General features: G+C 37.5%; 1 protein-coding gene across 3 annotated transcripts in view; it reads right to left on the bottom strand.

Moving 5' to 3' along the window:
• Positions 1–24,375, bottom strand: part of HMCN1 (hemicentin 1) — a 492,489-nt gene that overhangs the window by 228,190 nt on the left and 239,924 nt on the right. For all 3 annotated transcript variants that reach the window (XM_021102638.1, XM_021102639.1, XM_021102640.1), the window contains 5 exons: positions 20,408–20,602; positions 12,195–12,290; positions 10,870–10,997; positions 9,152–9,296; positions 4,885–4,997 (listed from right to left, as the gene is read on the bottom strand). In XM_021102638.1, the coding sequence (XP_020958297.1) occupies positions 4,885–4,997; positions 9,152–9,296; positions 10,870–10,997; positions 12,195–12,290; positions 20,408–20,602 (677 nt within the window). The remainder of the gene's footprint in view (positions 1–4,884; positions 4,998–9,151; positions 9,297–10,869; positions 10,998–12,194; positions 12,291–20,407; positions 20,603–24,375) is intronic.

The raw sequence follows: 24,375 nt of genomic DNA, 5'->3' as shown, positions 1-24,375 counted from the left end.
CAAAGGTGACATTTCTTCATACCAAACCAGGCCCTCTTCATTCCAGAGCTCCTTAAAGTTGGTGAGGATGAGGTAGTTACAGATGAAATGAGTGCTCATGCTAAGCCACTCTGTGTTTTGAGCACTTTATGTGACTTAACTATTTTAATGATGACAACAAGCTTATGAGTAGGAACTACTATAACCCTCATTTTACAAATAAAAGTCTTAAATCTGGGGGTGTGATGGGGTAACTTGACCAAGGTCACAGAGTTAGTCAGCAGCAGAACTGGGGCTCAAACCCTGGCAAGCAGGCAAGGGAGCCCAAACTCTTAAACTCTGTGTGTGATCATAGAGGATGCCATTTTTATTTTTATTTATTTTTCTTAATTCTTATTATAGTTAATTTACAATGTTCTGTCAATTTCTGTGGTATAGCAAAGTAATCTAGTCATACACATATATACATTCTTCTTCTCATTATCTTCCATCATGTTTCATCACAAGTGACTGGATATACCTCCCTGGGCTACTAACAGCAGGATCTCATTGCCTATCCACTCTGAATTCAATAGTTTATATCTACTAACCCCAAACTCCCAGTCCATCCCACTCCCTGCCCCTCCTCCTTGGCAACCACAAATCTGTTCTCCATATCCATAAGTCTGTTTCTTTTCAGTTGATAGGTTCATTTGTGCCGCACATTAGATTCCAGATATAAATGATATCATATGGTATTTGTTTTTCTCTTTATGACTTACTTTACTTAGTATGAAGAGTCTAGAGGTCCATCCATGTTACTGCAAATGGCATTATTTTGTTATTTTTTATGGCTGAGTAGTATTCCCTTGTGTATATGTACCACATCTTATCCATTTATCTGTCCATGGACATTTAGGTTGTTTCCATGTCTTGGCTACTGTGAATAGTGCTGCAATAATCATAGGGGTGCACAGAAAATTTTGTCCAGATATATGCCCAAGAGTGGGATTGCTGGATCATATGGTAGTTCTACATTTAGTTTGCCAATGTACCTTCATACTGTTTTCAATAGTGGTTGTAACAACTTATATTCCCACCAACTGTGTTGGAGGGATACCTTTTCTCCATACCTTCTCCAGCATTTGTTATTTGTAGACTTAGTAACGATAGTCATTTGGACTGGTGTGAGGTGGTATCTCATTGTAGTTTTGATTTACATTTCTCTGGTAATTAGTGATGTTGAGCATTTTTTCATGTGCCTGTTGGCCATCTGTATATCTTCTTTGGACAAATGTCTATTTAGATCTGCCCATTTTTCAATTGGGTTGTTTTTTTTTTGGTATTATGTTGTATAAGTTATTTGTATATTTTGGAGATTAAGCCCTTGTCAGTTGCATCATTTGAAACTATTTTCTCCCTTTCCATAGGGTTGTTGTTTGTTTGTTTGTTTGTTTGTTTGTCTGTGTTTTAGGGCTGCATCCATGGCATATAGAGGTTACCAGGCTAAGGGTCGAATTAGAGCTGTAGCTGCCAGCCTACACCACAGCCACAGCAACACGGGATCCAAGCTGCACCTGTGACCAACACCACAGCTCACAACAATACCGGATCCTTAACCAACAGAGCAAGGCCAAGGATTGAACCTGCATCCTCATGGATACTAGTTGCGTTCATTAACCACTGAGCCAAGAGAAACTTTTTGTTTTTTATGGCATCTTTTATTTCTATTTCTACTGCATTAGGAGACTGATCTAAGAAAACATTTTTATGGTTGATATCAGAGAATGTTTTGCCTATGTTCTCTTCCAGGAGTTTGATGGTATATTGTCTTATGTTTAAGTCTTTAAGCCATTTTGAGTTTATTTTTGTGTGTGGTGTAAAAGTGTGTTCTAGTTTCATTGATTTAATTGCAGCTGTCCAGTTTTTCCAGCACCACTTAGTAAAGAAACTGTCTTTTTCCCATTTTATGTTCTTGCCTCCTTTGTCAAAGGTTAATTAACCATAGATGTCTGGGTTTATTTCTGGGTTCTCTATTCTGTTTCATTGGTCTGTATGTCTGTTTTTGTACTAGTACAATACTGTCTTAATTGCTGTAGCTTTGTAATATTGTCTGAAGTCTGGGAGAGTTATACTTCCTGCTGTTTTTCCCCCCTTAGGATTGCTTTGGCAATTCTGGCTCTTTTGTGGTTTCATATAAATTTTTGGATTATTTGTTCTAGTTCTGTGAAAAATGTCATGGGTAATTTGATAGGGTTTGCATTAAATCTATAGATAGCTTTGGGTAGGATGGCCATTTTAACAGTATTAATTCTTCCAATCCAGGAGCATGGACTATCTTTCCATTTCTTATACTCCTCTTTAATTTCCTTGATTAATAGTTCTCAGCACATAAGTCTTTCATCTCGTTGCTCAGGTTTATTCCTAGGTATTTAATTTTGGTGGGTGTGATTTTAAAAGGTATTGTATTTTTATATTCCTTTCTTATATTTCATTGTTAGTATACAGAAATGTAACCAATTTCTGGATGTTCATCTTATACTCTGCTACTTTGCTGAATTCATTGAACAGTTGGAATAGTTTTTGGAAGTTCCTAAGGTTTTCTATATGTAGTATCATGTCATCAACATTTAGTGTCAATTGTACCTCTTCTCTTCTGATCTGGATACTTTTTATTTCCTTTCTCTGATTGCTATTGCTAGAACTTGCAATAGTATGTTGAATAAAAGTGGTGAGAATGGTCATTCTTGTCTTGCTCCAGATTTTAGTGGAAAGGCTTTTAGCTTTCCTCCATTAAGTATTACTTTGGCTGTGGGTTTGTCATAAATGGCTTTTATTATGTTATGTGCCCTCTCTACCCTCTTTGGTGAGAGTTTTTACCACGAATGGATGTTGGAATTTGTCAAATGCTTTTTCTGCATCTATTGAGATGATCATGTGGTTTTTGACTTTTCTTTTGTCAATGTGATGTATGACATTGATTGATTTGCATATGTTGAACCATCCTTATGAACTTGGGACGAATCCAACTTGGTCATGGTGTATGATCTTTTTCATGTGATGCTGGATTCAGTTAGATAAAATTTTGTTGAGAATTTTTGCATCTATATCCATCAAAGATATTAGCCTATAATTTTCTTTTTTGGTAGTATCTTTGGTTTCGGTATTAGGGTAATGGTGGCTTCTTAATATCTTTGGGAGGATTTCTTCTTCAACCTTTTGGAAAAGTTGAGGAAGGATGGCTACATGTTTTTTGCATGTTTGGTAGATTTTGCCTGTGAAGTCCTGGACTTTTGTTTGCAGGGAGTGTTTTTATTACATATTCAATTTCATTTCTAGTGATCACTGCTCAATTGATCTATTTCTTCTTGATTCAGTTTTGGTGGGTTGCATGTCTCTAGAAAGGTGTCCTCTCTTCTAGGTTGTCAAATTTCTTGGCATATAGTTTCTGCAGTATGAGCATTCCATTTTTATACTTCCCTAAAATGAATTCAACTCCCACTCAGTAGCAAGCACTGTGCAATTTTGGAGATCAGCTTCACCACTACACTTTTGTGTCCAGAATACTAAAAATCTTAATCTTTCTGTTTAATTTACAGATGTCAAAACCAACTTCTCTATATTTCAGAGACCTGTAGAAATGTAAGATTAGGTGTTATGGGAAAATATTCTGGTTGTGACACTAATTATACAAATACTGCATTTCATTATTATGGCATCATTTTATACTACTTTCTATCAGATTTAAATCAATCTATAGAAAATATGCCATTTTTATGGCTGTTCAAAGATGTAAAGTACTTTCTTAGCAAATGGGTTTTTTCACACTGCAAGAACACAAGGAAAAGCCACACAACTTCATGACAGGGCTACAGAGGGGGATAAATGAGTTTGTGTATGTATCTTACTTTAGCTTCTAGAAGAGTACAGTCCGAAACAATGATTTGGAGTCAGGAAGTTTACTTGTAAAGTGATTCCCAGAGGCTTAAAGAAGGGGGAGGGAGAGGGAGACAAGAAAGAAGGAAAGCTAATAAAAGGTTTCACTGCCTTGGTTTCCTCTGTGGCTGAGCTTATGAGTTCAATATGCTGGGGACCTTCTGAGAAACTATGTAATAGACTTCAGAAGGATTCCTCTGATGATGAGAAGTGGGGCATTTGTACCTCCCCTCTGCCCCTGAGGAGTTAAAGTTCCAGCACTTCCTGACCATTCAGCAGGCTTTCTAGCCTTATGTGGTTTTGGAGAAAAATTCTAGTCCCCAAACCAGAGAAGCATATGCATGAAGTATGACCCTGGCAAAGAGCACGGAACTGTCCATCAGAGCTGCGCTGAAATCAAAAGAGTTGAAAAGATGCGGTAAGGGGTAAAAAAGAATCTGCTATAAGTGAAATGCTTAGAAAAGTTCCAGGCACACAGAATGCACTACATTAATGGTCACTGTTGTGTTAATACTATTCAAGCCTCAAGTAGGTGAAGGCACTAAGGTTAATTTAAGGTCTTTTCTAAATATAATGACTGAATGGGTTTTCCATTCTATCAGGAGCTATGGCACAGTGACAAGTTACATGTATAAAAATATTCAAATATTTTTGGAGTTCCCATCAATGGTTAACAAATCCAACTAGGAACCATGAGGTTGTGGGTTCGATCCCTGGCCTTGCTGTGAGCCGTGGTGTAGGTTGCAGATGTGGCTTGGATCCCGAGTTGCTGTGGCTCTGGCATAGGCCTGCAGCTACAGCTCTGATTAGACCCCTAGCCTGGGAACCTTCATATGCCACTGGAGCGGCCCTAGAAAAGGCAAAAAGACAAAAAAAAAAAAAAATATATATATATATATGTGTGTATATATATATATATATATATATATACATTCAAATATTTTGTCACAACACATAACATTAACAGATATTATTAGATGTGTCATTTACCTTGGACCAGACAATAGAAGGTTTAGGAATTCCACTTGCTTTGCATGGTAAAGTTACTGGGATGCCTTCAATTGTACTGAGTATCTGTTGTCCATGCTGAATGGTTGGTAGAACTGGAAAAGGAAGCATTACGCAGAATTTGATTATTTGTCCTTTCATTTATCCTCACGTGCTTAAAATTGAGCATTTTTAAGACATACCAAATATTTGTCAAAACTAGCAAACACAACCTTTTCATCTTTTTTTTTTTTTTTAATTTTTCCTTTTATGGCTGTGTGTGCAGCATACAGAAGTTCTCAGGCTAGCGGTCAAATCAGAGCGGCAGCTGCCAGCCTACGCCACAGCCACAGCAAGGCAGGATCAGAGCCACATCTAAGACCTAGGCTGCAGCCTGCTGCAACGCTGGACCCTTAACCCACAGAGCAAGGCCAGGAATTGAAACTGCATCCTTATGGATACTAGTTGAATTCTTAACCCACTGAGCCACAACGAGAACTCCAACACAATCTTTCCTGATAGAAAGGTAGGGTAATTTGCAAGAGAGTATAATAAACTACATACAACAGTTACAATTTGAAGAATTTAATAAAAAGAGAAAATCAATTAGTAAATTATGCATAGTAAGTTGGTTTGTCTAGCAAAAATAAGAGAGGATTGAAGGAAATCTGTATTTTCTAGAAATTCAAGATAGAACTACATCCTAAGAGTTACATATTTAACTTAAATCTTTCATCACTGTCCACTGCTCATTAAGCTGCAGGGAGCTAACCTAAACTCACTTCCAGAGAAATGAGCTATTTAACCACACTACACATTAATATCTATCTATACACAAGAATCACTAGGGAGCCACTAAATTTAATCTCAAAAAGAGAATCCCTTTTCTTAAAAGGCATTCAAAAGTAAGCCTTGACAGGCCTTAGAAGTTTACATTTAAAAGTCTAAAATACAGGAACCTGAGTCAATATTTTTCACTAGGAAGAAAAACACACCTTTTGACTTTAGAAAACAACAAAAGAATTGACATCATATGAGGAGAAGCAAAAGGAAAGACAAGACTGTTCATCACTTCACTCCGTGTGTATCTGCTGATCATAAGAAACTTGCATATAAATAATTATCATTACTCAATGTTCTCAAAATAATGAGTTTGATTAAAGAATCTCCCACATGTAAAAGTTCTTAACACAGTGCAAGGCACACAATAAAAGCTCCGTGTATACCAGGCATGTTCTTTCCTTCCCCTGAAAAGATGAGACCACAGCTGCTCCCTGGAGTTCAAGCACTCTTTGCGGTCTTTTGTCTTTAAAGTCAAATTCTCCAGAATTACCCCAACCACCTGGGAGTCGTAGTTTATCAGAACGAAAGATATTGGAGAACTCAGTTCAAAAGCTTCCTTGCAAGGCTTAGACTAGCTTTGCTACTTACTTGTGCTTACCTAAGGCTGGGCTAATTTAGATAATATCCTCTTAAAGAATTGGCAGCAGGAGTTCTCTCTGTGGCTCAGTGGGTTAAGAACCTGATTACTATCCATGAGGATGTGGGTTTGATCCCTGGCCTCACTCAGTGGGTGAAAGATCCTATGTTGCCTCAAACTGCAGTGTAGGTCTCAGATACAGCTTGGATACAGCATTGCTGTGGCTGTGGGGTAGGCTGGCAGCTGCAGCTCTGATTCGACCCCTGGCCTGGGAACTTCCACATACCACTGGTACTGCCATAAAAAAAGAAAGAAAGAAAAAAAGAAGAATTGGCCGCAAATTCCCTGCCCTAGGATAAGAATGTTAGGTTATTTGTTAAAGCAAGAAATTTAATTCCCAGAATCATTATGGAGTAGTCAACTTTCAACTTTCTGTCATTTTGTAGAAATGTGGAATAAGCCATTTTCTTAAATCCATGTTGAATTTGATAGCTATCAAGGCAGGTCAGAGCTTTCAAATCTGATGACATTTGAGTTCAGAAGAGCTTTTCCTTTCCAGACTGTCAATCTGTATAAATCAATACCATAGCTAAAGGGGCTGTCAGTTTAATTTGCACTTGTATTTGTATTCATTAATTCAATTCTTTTAAGAATTTGTTGAGAACTTTTTATAAATATTCTTAAAAGTGGAGAGGCAGAAAATTTCTCTCATGGCTCAGAGGGTTAAGAACCCAACACAGTGTCTGTGTGGATGCAGGTTGTATTGCTGGCCTCGTTGAGGTGGGTGAATCCAGTGTTGCCACACGTTGTAGGATAAGTCACAGATGTAAGCTGTGGTGTATGTAGGTCACAGACGTGGCTTGAATCTAGTGTTGCTGTGGCTGTGGCCCAGGCCTACAGCTCTAGCTCTGATTTGACCCCGACCCCAGGAACTTCCATATGCCATAGGTAAGGCTCCGAAAAGAAAAAGGAAAAAAAAAAAAAAAGTGCGGAGGCAGAGTGATGAAATTAACATAAATACAGAGGTACAGAGAAGTTGTGATACTGCATCACTCCCAACTCAAACACAAATCTTTCCTCTGAATGGCTGCTTGTTTAGTTCACGTCAAATGGCTGGGTTAATTTTTCTTAACTTTATTAACTACATCGGTTACTCATTTTGGACTAAGGTGAAACAATGTTGTGAAATGACCCTTTACCTTTTACTTGTTAAAATATTTTGCATCTTGGAATTCCTTTGTGGCAAGAGGGTTAAGGATCCAGCACTGTCACTGCAGTGGCTGGGGTCGCTGCTGTGGCATGGGTTCAGTCCCTGGCCTGGGAACTTCCACATGGTGTGGGCGCGACCAAAAAAAAAATTTCTTTTTTTGCATCTTGATAAACCACAACATTGGTTTGTCTGTCTTTTCCACACTCCTTTGATCTGACAGACATCACAAATAATCATGTCATTCTTTCACCCAAATGAAAATTTACATCAGAATTCTTCACAACACAATATCCTACGGAGTTGCTAGATGCCAAAGGGAGATGAAGTAAATGCATTTCTACATTAGATTTTCAAATCAGTTCATAAGAACCTTTGGAGAAATGTATGGACTAATTTTCTTTAAAAATAGTTAAATACAACAATATCCAACTTGACATTATGTATTTACTCTTTTAGACTGTAACTAACTTCGCATTACTTTGGTATTTCTTCAAGAATATCCCATATAATGTTGGTGGAGATTGGTACAAGATTGGTATAGGACTGAGAGAAGTGGAAGAGGCAATTTACAATGAGAAGCAGACATTAAAAAGAAGATAGTAGGAGTTCCCGCTGTGGCACAGCGGAAACGAATCCAACTAGGAAACATGAGGCTGCAGGTTTGATCCCTAGCCTTGCTCAGTGAGTTAAGGATCCGGCGGTGTTGTGAGCTGTGACTTGGATCCTGTGTTGCTGTGATATAGGTCGGCAGCAGTAGCTCCTATTTGAGCCCACCCTGGGAATCTCCATATGCTGTGGGTGAGGCCCTAAAAAGTGGGAAAAAAAAAAAAAAAAAGATGGCCTGTATCCACTGAAAATTTCAACAGACAAAGAAGCAAAATTTGGAAATCACTGGATTTAATTCAGGTCCTAAAAAAAGAATGAATCAACTACTAAAAATAAATGTTCTGTTCTACTTTCATCCCTCTACACAGAACTATTTTTTAATACCACACTTTTCAAAAGCAATGTTGCAAAGTCTTTAAATGAAATATGCAAAAAAAAATGATGATTTCTTAAACTATGAAGCTGTCACTTATGTATTGAGATATAAAAAGCTGGTCATGGCTACCTACAAATGGAAAAAAGATAGCTCCTGGATTTTCTTCTTTCTGAACTTTATTTAACACGCAAAAAGATTGTCTGGAGCACATGAGGTGGCCTTTAGACCAGTTTAGGTCATTTCTAGCTACCACACAAAGGAGTCATTAGCCAGGACAGGCTTGTTGCATAATCTGAAAAGAAAAGGCAATTTGGACTGTCTAATAAGTTCAGCTTGCCTGAAATTAAAATGTATTTTTAAACATAGCTCTTTGAGAACTGAGTTCAGTGTTATCAATTAAGAAACCACTTAACAAAAGCCCTTGGATAGACTCAGCTAGTGACTCCCAATAATGTCTTTTTGTGTATACAGGAAAGGGAAATCTGGAAACAGCCCTAACAATGCACATATTGTTCAAGAAATAAGCCTTTTTGTTAAGTATAACAATTAGGAAAGATATCTAGGTCTTGTAACTAGAGGAATAGAGTTACTTGATTTAAACACATGAACCCAGCTTTGAACGAGGTTTGGAAAGAATTATGATGGGTACAACTCTTACCATGCACGTCCACAGTGGTAGTTTTGTTAATGGTTCCAGCAACATTAGTGGCCACACAAGTATACTCGCCTCCATCCAGCAGGCGAACTCTTTCAATGTGGAGGCTCCCATCCCTGCGCACAGTGATGTAAGGATTTTGGACCAACTTGAAGGAAAACAAGTAATTTTTAATTAAAAAGGCAATGTTCTGTAAACCAAAATTAGATCTTTCTTTTCCAACTGGGTTATTAAATGTCTTATACAAATAAAATATTTTAACACGCTTGAGTAAAAAATGATGAGCATCAAGTGTTACCAAGAGTAACACTGATTGTGTCATTGTGCTATGCCACCCAGTATTATACCCACTAACATCTGTCAGAGTTATGCACTTGTTGGAAAGGGAAAGAACTAAAACCACTACTTAGTTCATGTTTCTGTGATTTTTGGTATCACGCAGGACATAAATTTCACTTTTACTTTTTTTTTTTTTTTTTGTCTTTTTACCATTTCTAGGGCTGCTTCTGCGGCATATGTAGGTTCCCAGGCTAGGGGTTGAATCGGAGCTGTAGCTGCCGACCTACACCAGGGCCACAGCAACGCGGGATCTGAGCCGCGTCTGCAACCTACACCACAGCTCACAGCAACGCCAGATCCTTAACCCACGGAGCAAGGACAGGGATCGAACCCGCAACCTCATGGTTCCTAGTCGGATTCGTTAACCACTGCGCCACAACAGGAACTCCTCACTTTTACTTTTGACTTAATTTATTCTTTCTCATGACAACTTTATTACCACTTGCAAGCCATGTGATGTTTTTTATTTTAGCAACTGGGCATCATTCAAGCTGAGCAAATGTAACAATATCAACATCCACCCTTTCAGTGACAGATACAAATATGAGAGGACAATGTATCGTATAGGAACTGCCTGAGAGAAGGCTGTCAACGGTGCTATCAACGGTGTCTGTTAAGAACATTCACCTCTGACTCTGTACCCTTAATGTGTTTTGTACCTTAGTGGTCAAACTAAGTATCATCTTATGTTATAGGGGGATTTATTATTGAATGAGATGCACTCATCTTCCTCAGGTTTTTATGTAAATATGAAAAATTTTATATCTTATTTCATGGAGTCAATTCACTCTTAATTGGTACTTTAAGAAGAGAGTGAGTCTGGAAAATGCAAGGAAAAATGCTCTGAATTTGATGAAAATTTATTGCCATAGATTGCATGTTTACAGAATAACTACTTAGAACTGTGAAAATTTTTCACATTCTTTTATAATCAAAAGTTGTGTGTTGAAAAACAATGACATAAATAGACCCACATTTTAAACAGTTCACAATGAAAGAATGTTTGAAGATAATAAAAAGATTGATATATAAAATGAATACATTTTATGAGAATAACATTTAATTATATCCTGCAAAGAAGGATATAAAAGATATAAATGCTGTGAAAATAACTTCATACTTGCTTCAGTTTTTATATATTCTGAAGAGAGTTTATTAGCTTCAATGTATTTAATTCAAAATTATAAAAATTACACCATTGACTACATATCCATCAAATTAATTCCAAAAAATTATGAACATGCTAATACTGAAGACAAGTTTTAGTACACTTAAAATATATTTTTGAGTGTTTATTACATTGAAATTTCAATGGCTGGAATACACTGCCCTTTATACAAGAAAATTAGGAATACGAATGCATGGATTTAAAATGTTCTTACTATGGCTGAATTCTTCATCCACCGACGTTCTGGAATGGGATTTCCAGCCAACAGAGCACAAGGCAAAGTAAGCTGCTGTCCTTCAACCACACTGGTCACTGAGGGGCTGATTCCAATGAGTGGAGCAACTAAATCAGACACAGCACAGGTCTGTCAACATTACCTCACCCAAAAGGAAGGCAAATTCATTTACAGGCTACGATGACTCTTACTTATGCTCTTAGAAAACTGAGTTTTCAAGAACAAGATTTTTAAATGTATGTGAGTATGAACTGGAAGACAGAGATAAAGGACCCTGCTAAGCAGTGGGAATGGCAAGAAGACAGGTAACACAGAAGAAGAAAAAGTGAAAAAGATTAAGTCTATGACATGAGAGGCCAGAAAAGTCAAGCCGAGAAATGTGCAATGCATTCAACAGACAATGGAGACTGACTGAAAGCATTTATAAATAGAAAGGTGGAGTCATCAGAACAATTTTCAGGAAACATTAATCTGAGAAACTGGACAAGGGAAAAGTGGAAGAGATACGACTAGTGAGGAAGGTGGCAAGTAAAATACGCTGGACCCTCTTCGATGAAACGGTAAAGATTGTAAACATGCTCTTTTCTAGAAACCAATGAATAAATTTAACATAAACCAAAGCAAAATCTCTAAGAGATTTTTCTTGGAAAATTTAAATATATATAAATGATGAATAAAGGGAGATACATAAAGAAAATTGCATAAAACTGTATTAATGAGAAACATGCACTGACAGATTTAACAATGACAAAACATGCCATAATAATTTAAACAATAAACAATATAGTAGTAGTGAATAAATAGAATTCCAAGGAATAAACATAAGAATATAAATTTAGCATGTGACCAAATGGGCATTGTAATCAGTGGGAAGAGAATATTCAGTAAAAGATACTGAACCAAGTGTCTTACTACTCGGAAATAAAGGATATTGTATTCTTATACAGAAATAATTCCATGTGGACTAAAGGGATAATTGTAAAGAAAAGAACTAGACAAGAATTCCACCACTCTAGAGCAATCACATGTACATTTGTGTGTGTGTACTCAGACTTAACATTAATTTTTCAACTGAACTTCATTTCTTCAAATGGGAGATAAAGAGCTTAAAGTGGATGATCCTTAAGATTATTTCCAGTTCTAATATCATGAAATATCAAGTAGGGTTAGGGCAAGGAAGGCTAATCAGTTATTTACTTGTTTTATTTTATTTTTTTTCTTAATGGCACAGGCAAGAGATGAGAGAGTAAGAGAAGTCTGACGATTTTGAAGAGTGTGATGTCTAAGCACTAAATTGATCTTACCAAGTCCTGTCACTGTTAGGGTTGTCTGGGACTGGATCTTTCCAAACTGGTTTTCAGCTTCACAAATATAGGTTCCTTTATCACTTGCCCATAAGTCTAAAAAGAAGAGAACTTTTATTAATTAAACACCATCTGTGGAGCATTAACTCTGTGCAAAGCACAAAGCTGAGATCTGTGGGTAGAAAATAGGGTATTGCCTTCTTGTAGTTCCCATTCTAGGTGAGGAGACATACACAGAAACAAAAAACATACCCCGGAGTGGTAAATGCTATAGTCTGAGCTTCAAAAAATGGTCTGTGTGAGGCTGGGATCAAGATGGTGGAGAAGCAGCACATGGAGCTCACCTTCTCCCACGAACACATTAAAAAAATCTAAATGTAGAATGATTCACACGAAACATCTATTGGACACTGGCAGAAGACCTCAGACTTCCAAAAAGGGCCACAAACCTCCACATAACTGAGTAGAACAAAGGTGGGGTGGGGGGTGGGCAGAGAAAAAGAAAAGAATCAGAACAGGATCAGTACTTCTGAAAGGGAGCTGTGAAAGAGAGAAGGAATCCATACAGTGGGAGCCACCTAAAGGACAAGGAGATAAGCCGTGGCTGGGAGGGAACTTCGAAGTCTCAGAGCAAAGCACAGAAGCTGGTCTGAGGAAGACAAAGCAGAGAAAGAGAGTCATAGAGATGAGCAGTACCATAACCCACCACACCACAGCCTGAGACACTCAGACAGGGGCTGGGTGCTGAGGCTTAGGCTTTAGAGGTCAGTCCCCGGGAGAGAACTAAGGGTGGTACAGAGCAGTGTGCTGGGTGCTGAGGCTTAGGCTTTAGAGGTCAGTCCCCGGGAGAGAACTAGGGTTGGCTGTAGCCTAAGGGTGGTACAGAGCAGTGTGCCACAGAAAAGGGAGTGCAGGACGAGGCCTGGTCCAGCCAGAAAAGCAAAGCATCACTGTTAGGGAGCAGGAGAGGAGGTAGCCAGGACAACCATAGGAACTTCTTTAGCTATATATACACAGGCTCTCAGGCAGAAAGGCACCTCTTGCATGGGCTACAGGGGTGGGTGAAAACTGCTGTGACCATCTCAGGCTCCAGAGGTGGGCAGAGCCCACCACCACTGAGGGTCTTGGGATCATGCACTGCCTACTACCACCGTCACCCCAGGGATTGTGACTGCAGAGGACCCTGCAACTGAACACTGCCTATTGTCCCCACCTCCCTGGGAATGCACACTCCATGTTGCTCCTGCTGTCAAAGGACCCGGGCATGGCCCCCACCTTCTCATGGGTAGCCATCACTGTCAAGGGCTCAGTGACCAGACACTTCCTGCAGGTACCACCATTATCCTCACTTCCCTGGAACTGCACGCAGGCCTTACAACTAACACCCACAACTAAGGGGACAATGGTCTGTACCCGGTGGGAAAAGAAACAGCAAGCACCCAAAACAAAAGCAGCCCTCACACCAAAAAAAAAAAACCAGTAAATCCGCATAAGCTACCCAGGGATGATCCCACATATAAACAGCCCTCCAAGACTATATAGATAATTGTTTTCCCTAAACTCACAGAATAAGAGAAATATAAGCAAAATGAAGAAGCTCAGGGACCATTCCCAGTTAAAGGAACAGCAGAATTCCCCTCAAGGAGCAAACAATGAAACAGACCTCTGTAGACTAACAGACACTGAGTTCAAAAAGGACAATACTGAAGGAATTAAGAATGGCTATCAACAGCAAGTTTAAAAAGCAATTAAAAACTATGAGGAAGAGCCAAGAAATATTAGAAAATTCATTTGCTGAGATTAAAGTTGAGGAGCAGAATGAATAATGCAGAGGAATGAATAAGTGACTTGGAAGAAAGAATAATGGAAATTACCCATTCAGGGCAGGAAACAAAAAGCCAAATAAAAAAAATAAAAAAGATAGCAATATAAGATATCTATGGGATAATATAAAGCAGGTCAATCTATGCATATAAGGATACTAGAAGGAGAAGAAAGAGAAAGGGGGATTTAAAATATATTTCAAGAAATGATGGCTGAAAAATCCCAAAACCTAAAGAAGGAAACATATTCAAATACAGGAAGCACATATCCAAAAACAAGATGAGCCCAAAAAGACCTATACCAAGACATATTATAACAAAAATGGTCAAAGTTAAAGTTAAGGACAGGATTCTAAAGGCATCAAGAGAAAAACAAAAAATTCATTACAAGGGAACCCCCATAAGGCTATCAGCTGGTTTCTCTACAGAAAAGCCACAGGCCAGGAGAGAGTGGCAAGATATACCCAAATTTCTAAAAGGGAAAAAAACCTCTGCAATGTAGAGTAATCTACCCAGCAAGATTATCATTTAAAATAGAAGGAGAAATAAAGAATTTCTCATATAGGCAAAAATTAAAAGAATACAGCAATACTAAACCTATCCTGAAAGAAATATTAAAAGGTCTCCTCTATATAGGAAAGAATTAAGAAGATACAGGATGGAGGAAATCACAATTGGAAAGTAACCGCTTAAATAAGCCAGTACACAGGTTAAAAAGGAAAAGAAAAGCAAAAAATCTACCTGTGAATGTGATGATAAACACAAAGAAGAGCAAAAGGATAAACATGAAGGTGTAAAAAGGATATCATAAAATGTGGGGAAGGAGAATAAGAAAATCCAGACTCTTTTTTAGAAGTGTTTGAGCCTATATGACTACCATTCCAAAGAAAGCAGATATAGGAAGGGGTTAACATACTTAAAAAACAGGGCAACCACCAGTCAAAAACAAACAGACAAACAATAGCTTCGCAAAAACTAAAAAGACACAAGCACAAAATAAAAGGAAAGCATCAAACTACAAAAAGAAAAACAAAGTAGACTCAACTAAAAAACAAGGTTTAAAATGGCAATAAATACATTTTTTTGGCTGCACCTCAGCACCTGGAGTTCCTGGGACAGGGAACAGATGCGAGCCGCAGCCACAACCCAAGCTGCAGCTGTGGCAATGCTGGATCCCCAAGCCACTGCACCAGGCTGGGGATCAAACCCATGCCCCAGTGCTCTTAAGATGCTACTGATCTTGCTGTGCCACAGTGGGAACTCAAAAAAATATATGTCTCTCAACAATTACCTTCAATGTCAGTAGACTGAATGCCTAATCAAAAGCCACAGAGTGGCAGACTGGATTAAAAAAGCAAGAGCCTACAATGTGCTGCCCATAAGAGACTTTCCTTAGGGCAAAGGACACACAAGGATAGAAAGTGAGGGGATGGTAAAAGATACTTTATGCAAATGTAAATTACAGGAAAGTGGGAGTCACAATACTGTATCATCAAAATAGGCTTTAAAACAAAGACCATAAAGAAAGATAAAGAAGGACACTACTGATAAAAAGATCAGTTCAAGAAGAGGAAATTACAGTCATCAATATATATGCATGTAATACAGAAGCATTCAAATACATAAAACAAACACTAACAGACATAAAAGGAGAAACTGATGGGAATACATTAAGAGTAGGAGACTTTAACACCTCACTCACATCAATGGACAGATCTTCTGGACAGAAAATCAGTAAGGCAACGGAGATCTTAAATGACATACTAGAAGAACTAGACTTAATGGATATTTTCAGGACATAATATCCAAAAAAAAAAAACAAAAACCCAGAATATATATTCTTTTCAAGTGCACATAAAACATTCTTTGGGATTGATGACATACTGGGGCACAATGCTAACTTCAACAAATTTAAGAGTATAGAAGTTATTTCAAGCATCTTCTCTGACCACAATGGCATGAAACTAAAAATTAACCACAGAAAAAGAAATGAGGAAAAAAAACAACTACATGGAGACTAAATTACATGCTACTAAAAAAAAAAAAAAAAAAAAAATCAATGGGTCAATGAGGAAATCAAAAAAGAAATAAAAAATACCTTGTGAAAAATGACAATGAAAACACAACCATATAAAATCTATGTGAGGTCAAAAAGCAATTCTTAGAGGGAAGTGCATATCGATAGAGGCCTTCCTCAAAAAATAAGAAAAACCTCAAATCAACAACCAAACCTATCAACTAAAAGAATTAGAAAAAGAACAAATGAAACTTAAAGTCAGCACAAGGAAGGAAATCTTAAGGATCAGAGAGGAAACCGAAAAAATAGAGATTAAAAAAATAGAAAAAAAAATAAATAAAACCAAGAGCTGGTTCTTTGAAAGAGTAATAAACAAAATTGACAAACCTCTGGTCAGGCTCACTAAGAAGAAAAGAGAGAGCACAAATAGACAAAATAAGAAATTAAAAAGGAGAAATCCCAACTGATACTGCAGAAATACAAAAGAGAGAGAGAGAATACTATGGACAATAATATGCCAACAAATCTGACAACCTAGACGAAATGGACAACTTTATAGAGATATACAATCTGCCAAAATTAAATCAAGAAGAAATAGATAATTTGTGCAGACTGATCACTAGAAATGAAATTGAGTATGTCATTAAAAACAACAACAACAACAACAACAACAACAACAACAACAACAACAACAAAAAACTCCCTACAAGCAAGTTCCAGGACCAGATGGCTTCACAGGCAAATTCTACCAAACATACAAAGAACTTATACCCATCCTTCTTAAATTTTTCCAAAAGACTGAAGAAGAACACTCCCAAAGACATTCTATGAAGCCACCATTACCCTAATACCAAAACCAAAGATAATACCAAAAAAAAATATATATATATATATATATATAGGCCACTATCTTTGATGAATATAGATGCAAACATTCTCAACAAAATTTTAGCCAACTGAATTCAACAACACATGAAAAAGATCATAGACCACGGGAGTTCCCGTCGTGGCGCAGTGGTTAACGAATCCGACTAGGAACCATGAGGTCGCAGGTTCGATCCCTGCCCTTGCTCAGTGGGTTAACGATCCGGCGTTGCCGTGAGCTGTGGTGTAGGTCGCAGACGCGGCTCGGATCCCGCGTTGCTGTGGCTCTGGCGTAGGCCGGTGGCTACAGCTCCGATTCAACCCCTAGCCTGGGAACCTCCATATGCCGCGGAAGCGGCCCAAGAGATAGCAACAACAACAAACAACAACAACAAAAGACAAAAGACAAAAAGACAAAAAAAAAAAAAAAAAAAAAGATCATAGACCACAACTAAGTGAGACTCATAACAGGTTCACAAGGATAGCTCAACATATACAAATCAATCGATGTCATACGTCACATTAGCAAAAGTCAAAAAACCACATGATCATCTCAACAGATGCAGAAAAAGCATTTGATAAAATTCAACATCCCTTCACGATAAAAATTCTTACTAAAGTGGGTAGAGACAAACACATCCCAACATAATAAAAACCATTTATGACAAACCTACAGCCAAAATAATACTTAATGGAGAAAAGCTGAAAGACTTTCCACTAAAATCTGGAACAAGACACTCTCACCACTTTTATTCAGCATAGTATTGGAAGTCCTAGCCACAGCAATTTTACAAACAAAGGAAATAAAAAGTATCCAAATTGGAAGAGAAGAGGTAAAATTGTCACTCTTTGCAGATGATATACTATATATAGAAAACCCTAAGAACTCCACACAAAAACTACTAGATCTTATAAATGAATTCAGCAAAGTAGCAAGATACAAGATTAACATTCAGAAATTGATTGTATTATGAGTTGCCACTGTAGCACAGTGTTGACTCTGAGGAGGCTTGAGTTGCTGCTGAGGTGCAGGTTTGATCCCCTCCCTAGCCTGGTGCAGTGGTTAATGATCCAGCATTGCTGTAGCTGTGGCATAGGTCACATATGTGACTGGCATTCAATCCCTGGCCCACATATGCTGTGGGAGTGCCCCCCCCCAACAAAAAAAAAGAAATTGCTTGCATTTCTGTATACTACCAATGAAACATAAGAAAAAGAATATATCCTTTTAAAATCATACCAAAAAAAAAAAACCCAGCAAATAAAACCTAGAAATGACCTTATAGGCAGAGAACTATAAAACATTTAATAATGAAATGAAATTAAAATGAAAACCTTATAGGCAGAGAACTATAAAACATTTAATAAAATAAATTAAAGAGGATTCCAAGAAATGAAACAATATCCCATGCTCCTGAACTGGAACAATATCATTAAGATGATAACACTATCAAACCAATCTACAGATTTAATGTGATCCCTATTAAATCACCCATGTCATATTTTCACAGAACTAGAATAAATAATAAAAAAATGTATATGGAACCATAAAAGACCCAGAATTGACAAAGCGATCTTGAAGAAAAAAACAAAGTAGTAGGCACAACTCTCCCAGACTTCAGACAATACTACAAAGCTACAGTAATCAAGGGAGTGTGGTATTAGTACAAAAACAGACATTTGGATCAATGGGACAGAACAGACAGCCCAGAAATAAACTCAGACACCTAGGCTCAATTAATCTTTGACAAAGGAGGCAAAAATATAAAGTGGGAAATTACTGCTTTAGCAAGTGGTGCTGGGAAAGCTGCATGTAAATAATGAAACCAGAACACACCCTCACACCATGCACAAAAATAAACTTAAAGACTTAAAACATAAGATGTGACAAACATTCCCTTGCCAAGGAAAGTTCAGCAAATCACCTGGTTCGTAAGTTATACACCGTTTCTAATCAAGTTATTTTTCATATTATCAATGCAGGCTAATTTGTGTACAAATACAAAATACCACTGAAAGCAAAGTTTCTAATCACTAGTTTCCTTTTAGGTGATTTAATTTGAACAGCGAGGTAACCACAGGTCAATGTACTGTCCTCCTTTATTCTTTCTTTTCTTCCATTTCCACTACTTATTAGTTTCCAGGTCTCATTTGGTTCCCTCTGGGCTGTTCTTCATCACTGCCATCACCCTACCTTTACAGCTACCTGAATCTCCCCATCCCCACACCTCCACTCAACTCTCTTCCCATCCTGCAGAGGAGCTGATCTGAAACAGTACGTTCAGGGGTCTTTTCCTGCCTATGAAGCTTGGGCATCTCGCTACCTCACCAACTGCATTTCTTCCCCTGTATATTTTAGGTCCTGCAAAATCTGACCCAATCTAATGAGTAATTCCTGGTAGGTACTCATCCACTCAGACAGTGGACTGAAAAACGCCTGAGTGAGGAACAGAACCCCACATTTGCCTTCTGTCTTCATCACAGAGCCGAGCAGAGCTGAATACTTAAGCACGTGTTATCAGACTGTTTAATTTGTATTTGAAAGTTTAAATGGCTAATCTACATTTAGTATTGTTAATAAACATGAAAATCAATTATTGGTGGCTTTCTACAAAATACCCTAAAAAATACAATTTAAAAAAATCAATTAATCATCTAAATGTTTTCACTCCTCTGGTACACTATCCAAATATTCTTAACATATATTAAGTATTTACAAATATCTGAATGCTTAATAGCCTACAGTGAAAAGTTTGGGGTGACGGAGTATTTGACCTTTTTTTTTTTTTTTTTTTTTTGCTTTCTAGGGCTGCACCGACGGCATACGGAAGTTTCTAGGCTAGGGCTGAATTGGAGCTACAGCTGCTGGCCTACACCACAGCCACAGAAATTCAGTATCCGCCCCATGTCTGAGACGTACACCACATCTCATGGCAACACCCCCTGAGCGAGGCCTGGGATCAAACCTGCATCCTCATGGATACTAGTGGGATTGGTTTCCACTGCACCATAACAGGAACCCCCTATTTGATATTTTTAAAAAAAATGTTTTGTTTCAGATAGGTATAGCTTTTAATCAAAAAGTTTTCATAGCACACACAGTCCCTACACATCACTATTCTTGTCCAAAAATAATTTATTAACCCTAACGACTAGTAATATTTTACCTTTCTATACAAAAGTTGATACCAGAGTTAATAAAATGTGATTGCTTATCCACAGAAAGGACCAAGTGTCTCTATTTGCAATAGGAAACAGTGAGATATGAAGAAATCACATTGCTTATCACAAGCCTTTATGACATAATAATGCCATAAAATTGAATAAAATGTTATTCATTTATGACAATTTCCATATATGAGTTTAGCATTATATTGAAATGAAATCCAACAAACACAAAATGTGTTAGCAAGATTAATTCACTTTTTTAGCCATGACAATACCCAAATATAAAAAATGTATAAATTTATTTGTATATATTTGTATAAAATGCATTTCCTTTAACCTACTTGAAATAAAGAGAGCTCCTGTTCTTAGCTGGCTGATGGAACTCACTGAAAAGGGTCTTGAGAAGATGGGCATGTTGTCTAATCTTCGCCACTTAATCTTTGGTTCTGGATAACCTTGCACATAGCAAGGTAATGTCACATTTGAGCCAATTTCCATAGACACATCAGCAGGTTCTTGTATAAAAACTGGAGGTGCTGGAAGATATTTACAATGAAAAAAAATGTATCAATAATACAGTACAGAGGCAAATCAAATATAAAATTAATTATTACACTGTCAACAGATTGGATTTGAATCAGGTCATGTTCATTTAATACTATAAATATATCCTGTCTGCTACTGAATAGCAAATTTTTATTTTTTTGGGAGGGGGTTCAATGAATAGAGAGAGGCACAAAGAAGTTCATTTATCTCTTTAAAGTGATAAGATGCAAAGAATGGGAATTTAAATCAAGATTACCTTCACTAAAGAGAATCTTTCATTTCTGGAATTTATTTTCAATATTAGTTTATATATACTCCTCAACCACTTAAAGTCTCTACTCTGTAATGAAATATTTTTGATACTTTCCAAAACTTCCTTCTTTTGGCTGAATTTTTAAATGAACTAATTTATAACAGAGTTCATTCTTCAATAGACCACTATATAACAAGCTAACAGTATTTAATCTCAGATTATATCCTTGGTGTACATCACATTTTTGCCTCTCAGCCTCTTTCACCTTGTTGAATGAAACTTAAGCTTAAGAATCAATAATTCAAATTAAAATAATAAAACATTTGATAAACGGACAATAAGGAGTGCTTAATCTTAGACTTAAGAAATGATTCAGAAATTTTATATATAAAGTCTACACTTATCTTCATAATTCAGGTAGCCACAGAAGCCAGGAGGAAAAATTAGAAATACCTAACAGGCAGACCTTGAAAAACAAAGGAATGTGATACAGGGAGGGTACTGTCAGCATGCCCAAATAGACGGGGTTCTCAGTATGTCCAACAGGACTTCAGAGTAATGATGTTTGAGGCATCAGACAAGGAGAAATTCATAAGACATCATTAGAGGTATCAGATGAAACTTGCTCATACAGGACTCTAAGAGGAAGTACCCTGTGGAAGCCTCCCCAATAATGTCAAGATTAAACAAGGGACTGTGTTAAGTACTATTCAATAGTTTTCTCCTTTTATCTTCACAGTACCTATGAGGTAGGTACTGTTACTATCACCCCCTCCCCCTTTTGTAGATGAAGAAACTGAGACACAGAGTTAACTCGCTGAGTGTCATGTGGCAGCGAACAGTGGAACTAGGATTGAAAACCAGGTCAATCCAACTCGAGTCACAATTCTTTATTGTTTTACCAGCTCATAACTGCCCATACTCAAGCTGGGTAGCAGGTTAATAAAAATAGGTGTGGAGATCACTTCTTTCCTTCTCAATGAGAATTCTGTGACTTGCAAGTAAAGCTGTCTCCCAGTATCAATAGTGCTTTCTCAGCCTGGGCTAAAGGACCTCTTTAACTTTGGAGCCACGCCTTCTATTCTTTCTTTACACAAATCCTGTTCTCTAGACAATCAGAACTCCTTGCTCTTTTCCAAAAGACTGACCTTTCTCATATCAGCACCTGTTATCACCATCTCTTCCAAATGCAATGTCTGCTGTTGATCTCTGGCTATTGAAATACTGACAATTCCTGAATGTAGTTCCAAAGGCCCTTGCTCCATGCCATCTCTCACCATCCTAAACAGATATGATTTCTTCCCTCTCCGAGGTTGCAGGGAACTCACCCTGGAACACTCTCATGGCAATGGCTACATTTGACCTCTTATTAGGATATACATTTGACTTTCTCCAGAGAACTTACATTTGCAAACAAATGTTTATCCTTTATAGCAACTACATAGTACTTTGTGCATTATACGTTGATGCTAGATATTTGTGAATGAATCAATATTAAACGCCCAACAATAACTGGGTATTTGTGTGTGTTACACCTAAGTGTATATGATGATAACAACACTGATCCAGTACATTTGAACTTGCATCTTTTGAAGAAATAAGGTAAGTTCAGAAGCCCTATTGTTTACTGAAACTACATAAAATTAAGTTCAGTACCAAAACAGAGCGATATACTTTTAAAAATAAGTTGTATATCTATGTTTAGATATCTCTTAATCCATCTATATGAGAATTTGATAAGTAAAAATATATATGTTTTAACAGGTAAACATATTTTTTACAAAGTATATAAAGCTGTTTGCTTATCCTAGGTGAGTAAGGCCTAGTTACTTTTCTCTGGAATGAGACTAGTCATTTATTCTAGAGTCAGTTGCCTGTCTGAAAAACAGAGGTATAAGAATCTCAGGATATGTTAGGTTCAGAGTGTAAACAGGCGAATATGGAGATGGGACAGAAAATGAATTCCAGAAGAGCAAAAAAGATGTGCAGAAGCCTGGGGCTGATCAAATAGTTGGGAGGAAACCAAGTTTAGTGACATAACAGAACATAACCATCAGTGAAAACAGAGACAAATTAGAATTGTCAGACAGAGGAAAGCCGAGAACAAACTAGATTTTAAAAGGATTAAGTGAAGTTCAAGTTGTGCCCATAAAACCCAGTTAAGATGGGGAAAAAGTCACCTGTGGTGAAGAAGCTTTGGGAACAGTGTCAGGCATAAGACAGGCATAAGGTCAGGGGATATATGTAGAGGTACCAGAAAACAAGGCAAATGAGAGAACCAGGCACGAGGTAAGCAGCCAAGACAGCATCAATGACAAGCAAACATCAAAATGCAGCAGCTCCTACCTCAAGTCAAGAAGGCTTTTAAGTACTTCCTAGTCCCGAATGTGGCCAATTCAGATGCCAAGCGAATTAGATTGTGTGGATGGTAAACAGATTAACAAAACCAGGGGGAGAGGAAGCAGAAGTGATTATAGTACAAAATATGGAACTTGTACAGAGAATCTGCTTAGAGAAGTAGTTTAGGGATGTTAACAGCCCGCCAAGTGGTTTCAAATAGCAGCTCCACTATTCCTTAGCCTATAAACTTGGAAAATTAATTTACTTCCCAGTCTAAATGTTCCCATGAACAAAAGGGGGGGGAGGTAATAACATTTCCTATCTCGTGTTGTTACAATAGGGAATCACTATCATGTAGCATGCAGTAATCACCCAAATATTAACTATCAATGATCACAAATACTGTATAGTTCACGTATTAAATCATAGTTCTGGAGTTTAATATAGCTATTGTTAGTTTCAATCTTGGCTTCTGCATATAGTCTTTCAAGGATTATGCTGGATCCTCTGTGATCCCCTAAACATTTTTGTGTAAGCACCGTGAGGATGGCCCAGGGTTAACGCACGGTACAGGTTTGTTGGATACGGCTGTGTGCACACATTATTTTGGAAATATAAAAGCTAAAAACAGCCTGCCCATCCATTCCATAAAATTATTCCAGTCTCTTTAGTGATAATTCAATCTATCTCCAACATGGCAATACTTGCATATGAGTCAAGGTCAGATTGTCTTTCCTAAAAATGGCTGAATATGCTATTTTGGTTCCACCAAACCACAAAACATGAAACCACAGTCTAAGTCTAAAACACCACCCTCTGTGGTATGGAATGCTGCACAAAAAGTCACTGCCAGGCCAACGTTTTGTTTGATGTAGTCAATCTTCTTCTCTTCCAAATGACTTCACAATTCGCTCCTTCTTTTTAAAAAGGATGAAAAGCACTAGCCATGTTCCCTGAACATTGACCTGAAATGTCCACAACTTAAAGCCATGATAATGAGAAATCAAAAACAGGAGACTTACTAAGAAGCTAGAACTTAGGATCAACATTCAACAGCCATTCTGTGATTATTTTTTGATCTAATACTATTTATGTGAAGTAACAGACCCACAAAAACAATCTGAAACCCCAACAAGACATGCATAAAAGTGTGTAAGTCATAATCTACTG

Source organism: Sus scrofa, chromosome 9 (assembly GCF_000003025.6).
Source record: "Sus scrofa isolate TJ Tabasco breed Duroc chromosome 9, Sscrofa11.1, whole genome shotgun sequence".
Lineage (NCBI taxonomy): Eukaryota > Metazoa > Chordata > Mammalia > Artiodactyla > Suidae > Sus > Sus scrofa.
The sequence above is the reverse complement of the archived record's forward strand: the minus strand, read 5'-3'. Positions and strand labels throughout refer to the sequence as shown.